The sequence below is a fragment of the Lycorma delicatula genome, chromosome 1 (assembly GCF_047948215.1).
Source record: "Lycorma delicatula isolate Av1 chromosome 1, ASM4794821v1, whole genome shotgun sequence".
In the NCBI taxonomy this organism is placed as follows: Eukaryota; Metazoa; Arthropoda; class Insecta; order Hemiptera; family Fulgoridae; genus Lycorma; species Lycorma delicatula.
In genome coordinates, this window is record NC_134455.1 from 340725573 (window position 1) to 340738395 (window position 12823).

Here is a 12823-nt window from a genome sequence, read left to right on the forward strand (position 1 = left end):
CACTAGCGGAAAATCCCGATTCGTTAGTACATGTCTCGTGGTCATCAGGTGTATACTTGTTATATTAATACATAATAATATACCGTATATAATGCAAAATATATATCGAAGTTTTGGGAAAATTGGGTACTTTTTAAGCAGATCCGAATTTTCGGATGAAAATCGCAAATATCTCGAAAACAGTCGGTCCTACGGCTCTGAAAAATTTTTTTGATCGGCGTAGTTAAACTTGGAAATTGGGGAGAGGATGGGATAGGGTACCACCGTAATATCTAGGCAACGATTTTCATGATTCAAATGGTGTATGTATCAGCAGGTCGAGCGCTAACTGATTAACGCATCAGGTATACTCTTGATCGACCGGATCTTGGCTCTCCGGAAATTAAATCGTTTAGCCCTGTTTTGATTGAACTCACCCACCGTAAAACGTACCGATCCGATCTTTCGCTAACCTGAGCGCTAGCGCAGCTGTAAAGTATAAACTTATGAAGACTAAAAAGTAGAAAATAAAAAATATGTAAAAAAAAAAATTATTATAACATCACTCTTAAATTAAACGCACTAAAATGTAAAAAATAATTTTAGAAATGGTATTTCAGAATGGATTTGACAACAAGCTTTGATGGAGATATGTAAGATTATGTGAAAGTCATAGCTCAAATTAAAAATTTTATGTTTTTGTCAATTTTTTCTTATGTTGATGAATGGCCTAAAGAGTGATGTGCAAATACGCATAGATTACTATCTGCAGAGGCATGCCACAAGCACGCCCTGCAGCTAGTAATCTATAAACTGATTCCCATTCGTATCTTTTAAGTTTTACTAACATTGCCATGGAACAGATCTTTCTCATAAAATTAATTTCAAAGGTAAAACATTATGGCGATCAGTAAAGCGTAAATTAATTAAAACACTACTACGTAGTATATTATTTATAAATTTAGTTGCTTTTGGTGGTTAATATTATTATTAATAATAAAGTAAGCTTGAAAATCATTAAATAACATTATACTGAATAAAAACAGGATTTGTAAGAATTTAGTTTTAAAAAAAATTCTCAAGAATAACCAAATCAAATGATTAACAACTTGTATGTTATTCTCTCTTAATTATTAAAGAGATTAGTCATCACTTACTAAATAATTATTACCTGAAACTACTAATAGATTATTAATGTAAGAGTAAATTTACACAAATCAATATGATACGTACCAGATCCATAAGTTTTATTGTAATATCCAGTTATTGTCACACATAGGCTACCATCACCTTTGCAGACACCACATTTATCTTCTTCTGCATTAGATTCTACAACCCAATCACACCCAACTTTCTGAAATTAAACATAAAAATCATTTTTTTAAGAAATAACAAAAACTAAAAAGTTATAAATTTTATTTTGACATAATGCTTTGATATTTTATTTACCCTTATCTCATTTAGACTAAAAATAAACATTTATAAAAACAACTGTCATTTGAAAATTTTTCAGTTTACAACGTTTCAGTTCCATTTAAGATTCATTTACATTTTTGAATTTTAGTATTAAGGGCACTGTGAATCCCTAACACAATGTTAACATTGGTACAGCTTGTCCAAGCTGAATTGGCACAGATCTGATGAACATAGTTGTATATCTTGCTGCCTAACAAGCATGGGTTTACAATACTATTCGACTTTAAAGACAGTATGTATATGGTACTATTGTTTATTCCAATCAATGAACAAATTCAAGTCTTGTATTTATTAGTTACTTATTTAATCCTCAGTTTATATATTTTATAAACTATTTTATAATAAATTAATAATTTATTTCTTAATAGATACTGAAATAGATATATTATGCAAATTAATCAGCTGTTACTGATTAATGTTTAGTTCTAAATGTATTTATTAATAATTTTATAATTGTATAAAATATCCAAGCCAAACATACACAACACTGATTTATGCTACGCTCTTCACCCTTTGTTCTGGGAGTGGCAAACAACCATATGCTGGCCTAGTCATATGTAAGAAAAATTGCTTTATTCAGGTTTGTGTAAATAATAACCAAACGATGTGTCATTCTAAACGTTCAAATGTACCTTAAATCTTTGTTTATACAAACCATTCCAGATTCATTCAGAGACTAACTTTTTTTTTGTAAATGATTCCGTTCTAATTTATATTGTATTTTCAGTTAAAGCTTGTCCAGTTAATTGTGTGTATTCAAAGAATATAAGGTTATTGTCTGATTATAATGTTTGTTGAGTTTCAGTCCTTGAAAGCAGTTGAAGTCTAAGTGAAATTTTAAAAGTAATTTATTCACGTTAAATTACTAAATTTTTGTTGGCTCTATTCTTATGGTAATGAATTTATTTTATTATTTTGCATATTACATATAATTTATGTGGAAAAGACATTCACCAATAAGGAAAAGAGATTATACACAACATTTTTAATTACATGACAGGAAAAGCTGCGGTTGGAATGTTTGTTAGTGACCCCCCAAAAAAGTTGTAGAATGTGTTGCATATGCCACAGGAGTTCTCAAAACGAACAGTTTAACAAATTACTAGTGAAATAGCTTTGGAAAAAATCCATTTCTCCTTGCAAAGAAATGGGATGCTCATGTTTGCACCCCATTCTTTAGGCCATTCATCACATATATGAAAAAATTGACAAAAACATTAAATTTTTAATTTGAAGCTATGACTTTCACATAAGCTGGTGTTTTAAAAACTTTTTTACAAATTTTTTATTTTATACTTTTTAGTGTATTTAATATAAGAGTGGTTTTCAAAGTCTTTTATATATATTTTTTATTTTCTACTTTTTAGTCTTCATAAGTTTATAGTTTACAACTGCACTAGTGCACTTGATAATGTGTTGTCAATGTGCACTTGCTAAAATGTGTTGTCATCAGGAGCAAACCTGTATGCAAAATTTCAGAGCAAATGGATATGCAGAAGTGCTTCAAAATTCGACTGAAAGTTTCCGTACCATGAATCTCACATGCGTAGTCCAAGAGTGAGTTAATATAAGAGTGGTAAAAAAATAAGTTAGCTAAGTATTTGTGTATTGTTTTATTTGGTTATGAATTTATTTATTTTTTTTATATAAATATATGACTAAAAATAATTAAAAAATTTATGATGTGAATTTGTTTATTGATTAAAATAAACATTAGATAAAAAATCCTAAAAAAAAATTATACCATAAAGTAATATAAAAAGATTAGTTAAATTAAAAAATTAATATAACATAAAAACAAATATATAATGTATATATACCATAAAATTCATTATACCAATTTATGTATACTGTCGTACACGAGTAGCATATTGTAGCCCCGCGCTAGCTAGGCAACCATCACCTAGGCTAGGCTAGATCTGTGCCAATTCAGCTGGGACAAGCTATACACTTTTCTTTTGAACCAAATAAGGTATATACCTAATTTTTTGTTTTATTTTTGAGGTTTATAAGTTTTACATATTTTGAATGTAAAACTTTACATTTGGTGTAAAAAAAAGTTCGGTAATTAAAAAAAAAATGTGTTTTTTACATTAAAATTTTTAATTTTTTTCTCAAAAAAATATTTTTATTTTTTTAAAACTGTATATTCTGTTGAAAGAGCAAAGTGAGTTGTACATTCACAAAAAATTCACAAAGATTTTCTCTTTTACAGTAGCTGAGAAAATGTACCTAAATATAAAAAAATTAAGTTTCGTAAAAACTGACTCTAAAAAATTTTATAAACAGAAAACATACCTTTAGTACTGTCCACCACTATAAGATGGTGGTGTTTCCTGGTCTTCCTGCTGCTCATAAATATCCTCTAAGTTTCTTCTGCCTACTCTTTTTCTCTAGTTGTTGGATGTCTCGCTCACTATATCTTACTTGCTCCTCATCTAGTTTTTCCATTGCATAAAGCGTGTATTTGCCTGGATCTAACTTCATTCCTTCTAAAGCCAAAAATATTGCTACATTGCTGTTATTAAACTTGCAAATGGCATCCTGCATTCCAAAATGATGAGTTTTGATGGCAAAAAAGTTCTTTTGGGTATTGTTGACCAAATTGTATTACTCAAACTTTCATTGACATTTTTGGTTTTGCCACATAAACATTTTTCCAGCAACACACTATCAGATAAATCTTTGAAAATTGGGTTAATTTCATCCATAATTATTTTATTCAAATGGAAGTGCTGATTATGGTCGGAAGGTATTTTCTTTCTTTCATCATCCTGCTACTCACTTACTTTCCTCGACGTCAAAATTTTAATGTTTGCAAAAGAGAAAACAGGAGAAATGTTTTGGGTTGTTGCAGTCTTGAAATTGAACCCAGATTTTTGTTTTTTAAAACAAAGTTTCAATGTACGCATATTAGACTAAAAATAAACTATTAAACTGCGAATAATAATAACGACCTGAGGTAGATAATCCCCACGTCCGGAACACAACATCTACGTTCCACGTCCAGGGCAGAAACAGCTGTACTTAAGTACAATACTTATAGCTGGCTAACGGGTAAATTCCTCGGTTATGCTTTTTTACTTTTGACCTGTTTCCAACTTCAGGTCACCAGACGGACTGGATTTTTCGGCCACCTCAGGAAATTGACAAACAAACGATTTGCAAATGGATTCATACCATTTTTAGAGCTGGCAATGTGGCAGGTGTAACAGAGACCATTCTACTGTCCACATGGCCCCTGCGATGGCAAGCATGTAGGAATGGTGCCCATGTATGTCGGTGCATGGGAGCTCTGAAAGCGTTGGTGAGTAGGAGCCTGGAGTCAGTGCAGAGATTGCGCATCCCCTCTCTGTCAGGACATATGCCGGTTCCACCGGAGTACCGGATCGGACTTCCAAGGTTAGTAGCCCTGGAGTGGAGGTGTACCTCGGCGGCTAGCCTTGCTACAGAAGGGACCAACTCAAATGAACATACTTGAACAAACAAACGTGGCAGAGGGTGCACGTAAACACCCTCGTTTAGAAACCTCCGATTCGCCACAAGCAAAACGAAAAAAGTAAAGAATCAGATAAAATTAAGAAAGATGCTGATAGAATCAGTAAAGACTTAAGCAAAAGTTTATTTGGCTATAATGTACCTAAGCCAAGATTTTTAATTATTACGAAGGAGAATGGAAACATCCAAAAAGTTAGTCCATTCTTAATCGCTAGAGAGATTGCTAATTGTGCTGGTGGTCCTGTTAAAGAAATCCGGAAGACTTTTAATGGATTGCACGTCGAAACTATCAACGACAGTCAAAGCCAGAAAGTCCAGGCATTGAAGAAGATCGGTGAATTTGCGGTATCTGTGCAATCGCATAGCACCCTTAATACATCAAGAGGAGTTGTTGTTTGTCGTGATCTTCTAAATTGTACAGAAGAAGAAATCGTGCAAGAAATGTCGAGTCAGAGAGTGACTCAGTGTCGCAGACTAAACATGAGAAGAAATGGTGAAGTTGTTCCTTCGGCCTCGCATGATTTGGACATTTAATAGCCCTAACCTTCCTGAAAAGGTACGAGCTGGCATACATCGACTTGATGTACGAGCTTTTATTCCGCAGCCTATGAGATGCTTTAAGTGTCAACGATTCGGACAGACTGCAGCTAGATGTGAAGCGCAGGAAATATTTATATGTGGAATGAAAACACATGGGGGTGATCATGTAAAGACCTTCCAAGCTGCATTAATTGTAAAGGGCATCATAACTGCCGATCAAGGAATTGCCCAGTATATAAATTGGAAACGGCCATTCAGGAAGTTAAAACGCTTCAAAAAATCAGTTATCCTGAAGCGAAGAAAATTGTTAGTCAACGTACACCTCTACCATTGACCACTTATGCAGAAGCAGCTGCTGCCCCTTCCACGTCTAAAATTAACGTGGAGCAGTTGCTTAATACAATGGCACCAAGTCTTGCGACAATGATTGAAAGAATCATTGATTCAAAGATTGAGTCGACTCATCGGACAGAGACAGAACCAGTTAAACATGAGAAGGCGCATTCTCGGACTGATGTCGTTGATATAGGAAACGTGTCAGCGCAGCATAAAAAATTAGCAAAACCTGCGATCATAACACAACCACTTGGCATAATAAATAAAAATCCGAATTTATCTGGAAAAGAGAAAAAGATCACTCCGTCGTCTAGTCACAAGGCTAAGGAAATTGTGACAAGAGTACAGGAAAAATCCGTGTCTACGGAAATGGAAGTGCAAGTCATTATTGAGAAAGCACCAGATACAGACGATATAAAACCTGTACCAATAGTCTCCAAAAGCTCAAAGAACAGCTTCGGAGAGAGCATCTATTTCAGCTGGACCTAGCACTCCCTTAGAGATCGAATCCAGCTCATCAGCCGCGGAAAGTGCATCGCTTGCTAGTTTAGATTCCATAGCAACGATGCTAACAGCACCAACGAAGCTTTCATCACCTGATGTAAGCCGGCGAACGTCATTGGCATCAGAAAGAGAAGAAGATGCCATGTCCGAGGCTTCAGACACACTCTCGTCAGAAGTTGAGGCCGTTCGCAGAATGGAAAAACGGTGCAAGAAAGGATGGCCGAAAGGAAAGCCTAGGCGGTAAACGTTTTAGATTCGAAAGTTATCAGAATTTGAAATTGTGAACCTTTTTTTGTATTTTTGTTTTTTAAGTGGGACGGGGCTAATGACCAAAGTAGTCGATGCCCCTAAAAAAAAAATTAATATTCGCAGCAGCACACTTCTAAGAAAACATAAACAAGTAAGATTACAACGGAATATTATACTCAACTCAATAAGATTATGTTATAAACTAGAGGGAAGCGATGCTACTAACTTTAAAAACAAATACAGTAGTAAAACATAAAAATAATCCACAGGAAAAATAATAAGATAAATGAAAACAGCGGAATGTCAGTCAACACTTTTTGATAAAATGAAAAAAAAAGTGTTCAAAAAAAAAACATAAAAAGTTTTATGCACAACATAAATAGGTGATTCAAATGAAATTGAAATGAGTTAATAACATTTTAAATTACATTTTAAAACAAATAACTAAAAATCGTAAAATTTTTCAATTTTTGAACCTATGGTACCTTTAAGAGTTTATCTCACTTACATGATTTTTTAATCATTTTTAATTTAATCTTCTTAATTATCTATTGAGAGGGCAGTAGATTTAGAATAAAAAAATATTGGTAGTCATATATACGTGTGCCTATATGTATGTGTGTAAACATTTTAATGTTACTGATTTTGTTAATTACACTCAGATGATATTTATTTCATTAGTTTCTTCTAATCTTTCAGTAATATAACCTATCCTAAAGAAGTACTATTATTTGTTAAAGAATAGGTAAGTAGAAAGGTACAATCATTGTACTCTCAGTTCTATGGTATTAGGCTTTAGTATCTCCTTTGTGATAACTATCCTACTCATAAAATAACATGGTATGATTATGTGTAACACTGACTGAGAAACCAACCATTGATGTTGCTTGTGGCAGCATGCAAGAGATGGTGGCAGAAACCCACAAAAGAAGGAGTACACGTTAACATTTTTGGTTTTATAAAATTCTAATAATTTGAAAATGTAAACTGATAAAAGAACTAAGTATGTGAGATTCACTATGTAGATATTTTTCTCAACATAAAGTCATATCTAAAATGAATAAATAATTGTGCTAATCATGATGGGCAAAATGCGGTTGTATGCTAAGTATCCAAATATGATTGAATAAATGTTGATATTTGTAATTAAGCTACAAGATTGATGATTTTTGATGGCGATAAGCCAAAAACTAACTTACACCTCAATATCAACAAACTCTAATTGGAGAATTATAAAAAACATAATTTCTTTAATTATTAAAGGATTTTTAGTGTTTGCAGTTTTGGAAAGATTATACAAATTAACACATCTCAAAGTTTAATAACATCAGAAGGTCGGGCTATGTATTAAAAATTAAAACATTATAATTGTGTTAGTTTTTTTTATGCTTAATCTGGTGATATGTATTGGGCTAGAGTATGACAGTAGCCTATTGATATTGTCATTGATAATTTGAAATTTTAATGACAATTATTAAACAACTATACTGTATGGAAGAGATCTATATATTAAGCCTTTTATTTACATACCACCTATTATAATCATTAATCATACAGAGTGAGCCATTAGAACAAGCAATGTTAAAAATTTAATAATTCTATATTTACTGTATGTATTCAAAAATAATCTTTACTACAAATTTAATACTATATTCTGAATGTAACAACCATTTCGGTTCACAAAATTTTCACATTGTGTTTTCATGTTTTCCATCACATAATGTAACATATTTACAAGAATTGCACCAATTTTTTGCTAAATTATTTCTCTTAGTTTTTAAATGTCATGTAGCTGTGGATCATTGATTACCTCACTCTCATTCATAACTCATAAAAAAAAATTGACTGCTGTGAGAGCTGCTGATCTCATGGACTAAGGATCTGTGTCTGGAGATAAAATGATCTGGAAACAACCATTTAAGCAAACTATGTGACTACACTACGCTGCTGAAACCATGATTGATCAGTCCTATTTGGGCTGATTTAGGTTTCTCAGCTACTTGAAGAAACAAAAATACTTTGGGCATATCATTCTGAAGTGATAGTAACAGCATTCCTATCATTTTTCTAAAAGAGATATGAAACAATTATTTCTGAGAATGCTACTGAACACCGTAGTTTAGTATAAATCAGTGGTTCTTGATACATTTCATGTGGTTGCTACAAACAATCTTTTGAAATGTTTTATTACCAAAACTGTCTTTTATTCACATATCAGCATAAGTGGAAATGTGATTCATCTATATTGTGAATAATAATGTTTGTTAATTTGTATAAGATTTAAAACTTAAGGCCAAAACGTCACATGATTAAGTTGATTAGCATCATTTAATGGCTGCACTATTTGAATTTTATATGGTTGGATGTGTAAATCCTTCAAACACTGGTGTTCGATGATTCAAATGAAAATAAATGATGTGGGCAGACTGTTTGGGGAGCTTCATAGCATTACAATTCTTATGGTGTTTATGTTTTCAGGTGTTCATACATTCCCTTGTTTAGCAAATGGATATGTGTCCAGGTGTGAACTAGTTTCCTAAAAAATTTGACCCAGACTTTAATGACATAGGCTAATTGCACTGCATCATCCTGATGGTTATTGGATTAGTGCCAAAATGATTGTTGTGTAGCTGTAAAACTGTTGCTATTTTTGTAGATGCTTTAATTGAAACTGAGAAAATACTTTCTTACTTATTTCTTAAAGTTATATATTTCTCATAAGGCCTTTATCACAAAATCATCCTTAATTGTTAAGCCAGAGGAGTAATTTATAAATTTGAACAATTCACAGAGTAGTGTATTAACTTACATGGCATAATCCTGAAATACACATATCCCTTGTTCCAAGGTTGCATGGAGTCCCATCCAGTACTGGCACTCCCATAGGCATTATGGTTGTTTCATCCTTGTCAGTGCAATAAAGCCGACATGGTTCTGCTATAAAAAAGAACCAATATTAGGTTATTAAATAGTTTTCAATTAATATATATCCAGTAAGATACATACAAAATGGTTTATTATATGTAATATGTGAGGAATAAGGTTCATTCCCATATGTTAAAAATCTATATGGTTTGATCCTTTTAAAACATAGTTAAAAAAGGATTTTGCATTCTTATTTTTCAGAGTAGCTCTGGGTATTTAGACTCAACTATTTTTAAACCTTTGGTTTTGATAAACTGGCTAAAGAGGTTCTGGTTCACCAGAACCAACTCAATGAATAGAGCCAACACAGTGAACTGGTAACATTTTTTGTGAAGATCTATCTTTTAGATTTTTGACTCACTAGAAACCACTTTATTATTCTTTTTATGAAAATAAATTCAAATTGAGTCATACTGTGTATACTTTTAAACATAGGTGATAGTCAAACCAAGGTTACATCAGTTATCTAATGATCTATTGATTTTACTTATTTTATCACCAGTGCTCTAAAGTTCTATAGACAACCACAATATAAGACAAAGTTATTCAGTACAAAGTAAAAAAAAGAAAACAAATACAAGAAATACTAATTATACATCTAAACTATGTAAATCAAAATGAAGTATACCGATAATCATAAATCAAATATATGTAAAAAAAAATAAACTTAAAAAATATATAATTTTTCTAAAGAAACTTAAAGGTACATCTTTTGAAGGAATCCACAGACTGACCAAATCTGTTGGCAGACTATTCCACACCCTACAGTCAGTCTGCCACAGCAATTTACTCATTAAATATTACATGTAAGATGAACCTGTAAAAAATATACATACAACTTCATGCCCCTTGAATGCACTGTAGACATACTATATATTAGAACAATCCCCTTGAAACAACTGCCTTGAATGCCTTCAAGTATCCATCTTAAAGGACCCATCTTTTTTTACAAACAGGTTATACAGTTGTATCTATAAAATATTCTCTCCATTCATTCAATTTTATCAATTTAAGCTATTTGAAATGTGAAAATCTCTCCTAGAATAAAAAAAACAACAAATCTCACAGCATAATTGAAGATTTATGTATGATTATTCTCGTACCTTCAGAAACACAACACAATAGTAAAAATGGAATAATCAGTGTCTTGAATCAAGATAATTTAAAGAATTAGAGGAAAGAATCCTTTTTCTTAGATGGTGTAAGTCACAAATAAAAATACATAATTATATGATTATACCAATCAGTTTTGCTGGTCTGAATCTGATCTCAGGTTTGACTTTAGACATGGGTCAGGAATTTTTCCACAGATTGAATCATCTACCTCATCTTCCTTATACATGTAGAAGTGTGACTGAACTCATGAAAAATCAAATAAAATACAAACAGAAATTCCTACAACTAGGCTACCCTAGTTGAAATGCTCAAGTGAATTTATACATGTCTATTGTCAACAGACAACTTGAACTTTTTAAGATATAAACTTCCTTTCTCACTCATTACTTCAATGACTTGAAGTCACGTGATCACAGTCTTCCTCCCTGATATTGTGAAATAACTCAGAATGTCTTTTCCTTGTGTCAAAAATCTTTGAAATTTCTTATTTCAAGGATTTAGTTGTGTAATATGCCTATACAGGTATAAAAAAAATAATAACTGAATCTATTAAACATTACATAGAAAATAAAATCATTGAATGAAAACTTCTTAAGCAATGATCTCCTCTCATGCTAAAATAAGAACACTAAAATAATGAAAAACCTTAATTAGTGAATCTATTTAACTAGAAATAGTTTGATGTATAAATGTAAATTATTTCCAATTGGTAACATTTTCGTTCTCTTGTCTGGTTGAAAATATTTGATATTGTGATTGGTATATTTTTCTAAGGAGAGTGAAGTAAATTTTCTTAGTGAGTGCTATGTGCTGTATATTGTAACAAGACCGGTATAATGGACCTCAGTAACAGATTCCTGCCAATTAAGAAGAAAGTAGTAGAAAATATAATAATGGAAGGAATCCAGAATGGGGCTAAAAGAAACTCTTTTAGTAAAGGTAATAGGCTCATTTAATCATCTTTTGTAATACTGTCCACTGACACACCTAAACAGATGTTGTTCCACGAAAAGAGTAACCGAACCAAGGTAGGAATGCGTGGGAATGAAAGGGCTGTTTGACTGTTCTCACACTCTGAGTTGGGTTTGGTTCTGCAGGTCAAGAGGATAGGAGTATAAATACTCTAGGAAAAATGTTGATATCAGTTTTTGAAGTATAGTATAGGTGTATTGCTGGTTGTGTCTGTCGCAATTGTAAGATGGCTTATCTGTCAACATGTAATACTGCAGGGTGCAGGGTAGTGTTTGACATTACGTCATAAGCATTCCAGTGTGAACAGTGGGAGAATGCAAGAGGTTGTTTGGTGAATTACTATAGACAGTTAGTGAGATGAGTAAAGTACTAAAGTCATTCATAAATTATTAGGGTAATTTTATTTGTGAACAGCAAAGGTATTTGTGTAAAAGAACTTTTTACTTGCCTTATTTATTGTAATAATGTTGTTATAACAAGACTAGAGGTTAAAAATGTTAAGGCTAGTTTTTTACTTGCCTTATTTATTGTACTAATGTTGTTATAACAAGACTAGAGGTTAAAAATGTTAAGGCTAGTAGTCATGTCTTTTGTCAATGGGACTGAGTTCTGCTTTTCATTATTTACCTACCTGTGAATAAATCCTGACAATTACTTTAAATTCTGTTTTGTATGTAATCACTGTTTATTATTATTATTGTTGTTGTGGTTGTGATTACTACGATTATTGTGAGTTGTTTATTATTGACATTTGTTATTATTATTGTTTGCTGTTGTCATTATTATTATTGATTTCTCTTGTTTTACTTATGTTTTAAACCAATAAATCATAATTAACATTTTCAATTGCCAATCTCTCAATTTCCTGAATGAGCCGTGAATTTATGACAATATATAATTAATGTTGCAACTGTAAATAAACGCTAAGAGTAGATTTTAGTTTCATATCATTACTATGTACAAGAGAGATCACTGCTTCAACCTTTCTATGCAACTCTCTTCGTTAGGAGAGTGCATTTCCCCTCCACCAAACCAGGACTTTATCAGGCACATTCCTGCTAGATCAGAAGGTACTAGTAGTGAAAGGACGAACTGAAGGGGAATTGTACCTGGAGAAAAACTAAATTTTTGCAATTCTTCCAGGGATAACCTTAGTAAAAAGTTTCAAACATCTTTGATCTAAAATGATTGAATAGCAATAAAAAATTCTGTCCACTTAGAAAAAAAA

The 12823-nt window shown here is 32.1% G+C and overlaps 1 protein-coding gene across 4 annotated transcripts in view; it reads right to left on the bottom strand.

Moving 5' to 3' along the window:
- The window catches only part of LOC142334335 (A disintegrin and metalloproteinase with thrombospondin motifs 12-like), a 134795-nt gene that overhangs the window by 14923 nt on the left and 107049 nt on the right, over positions 1 to 12823 (bottom strand). For 3 of the 4 annotated variants that reach the window (XM_075382301.1, XM_075382300.1, XM_075382298.1), the window contains 2 exons: positions 9392 to 9519; positions 1213 to 1333 (listed from right to left, as the gene is read on the bottom strand). In XM_075382301.1, the coding sequence (XP_075238416.1) occupies positions 1213 to 1333; positions 9392 to 9519 (249 nt within the window). The remainder of the gene's footprint in view (positions 1 to 1212; positions 1334 to 9391; positions 9520 to 12823) is intronic. The other variant, XM_075382299.1, reaches the window with a different exon arrangement.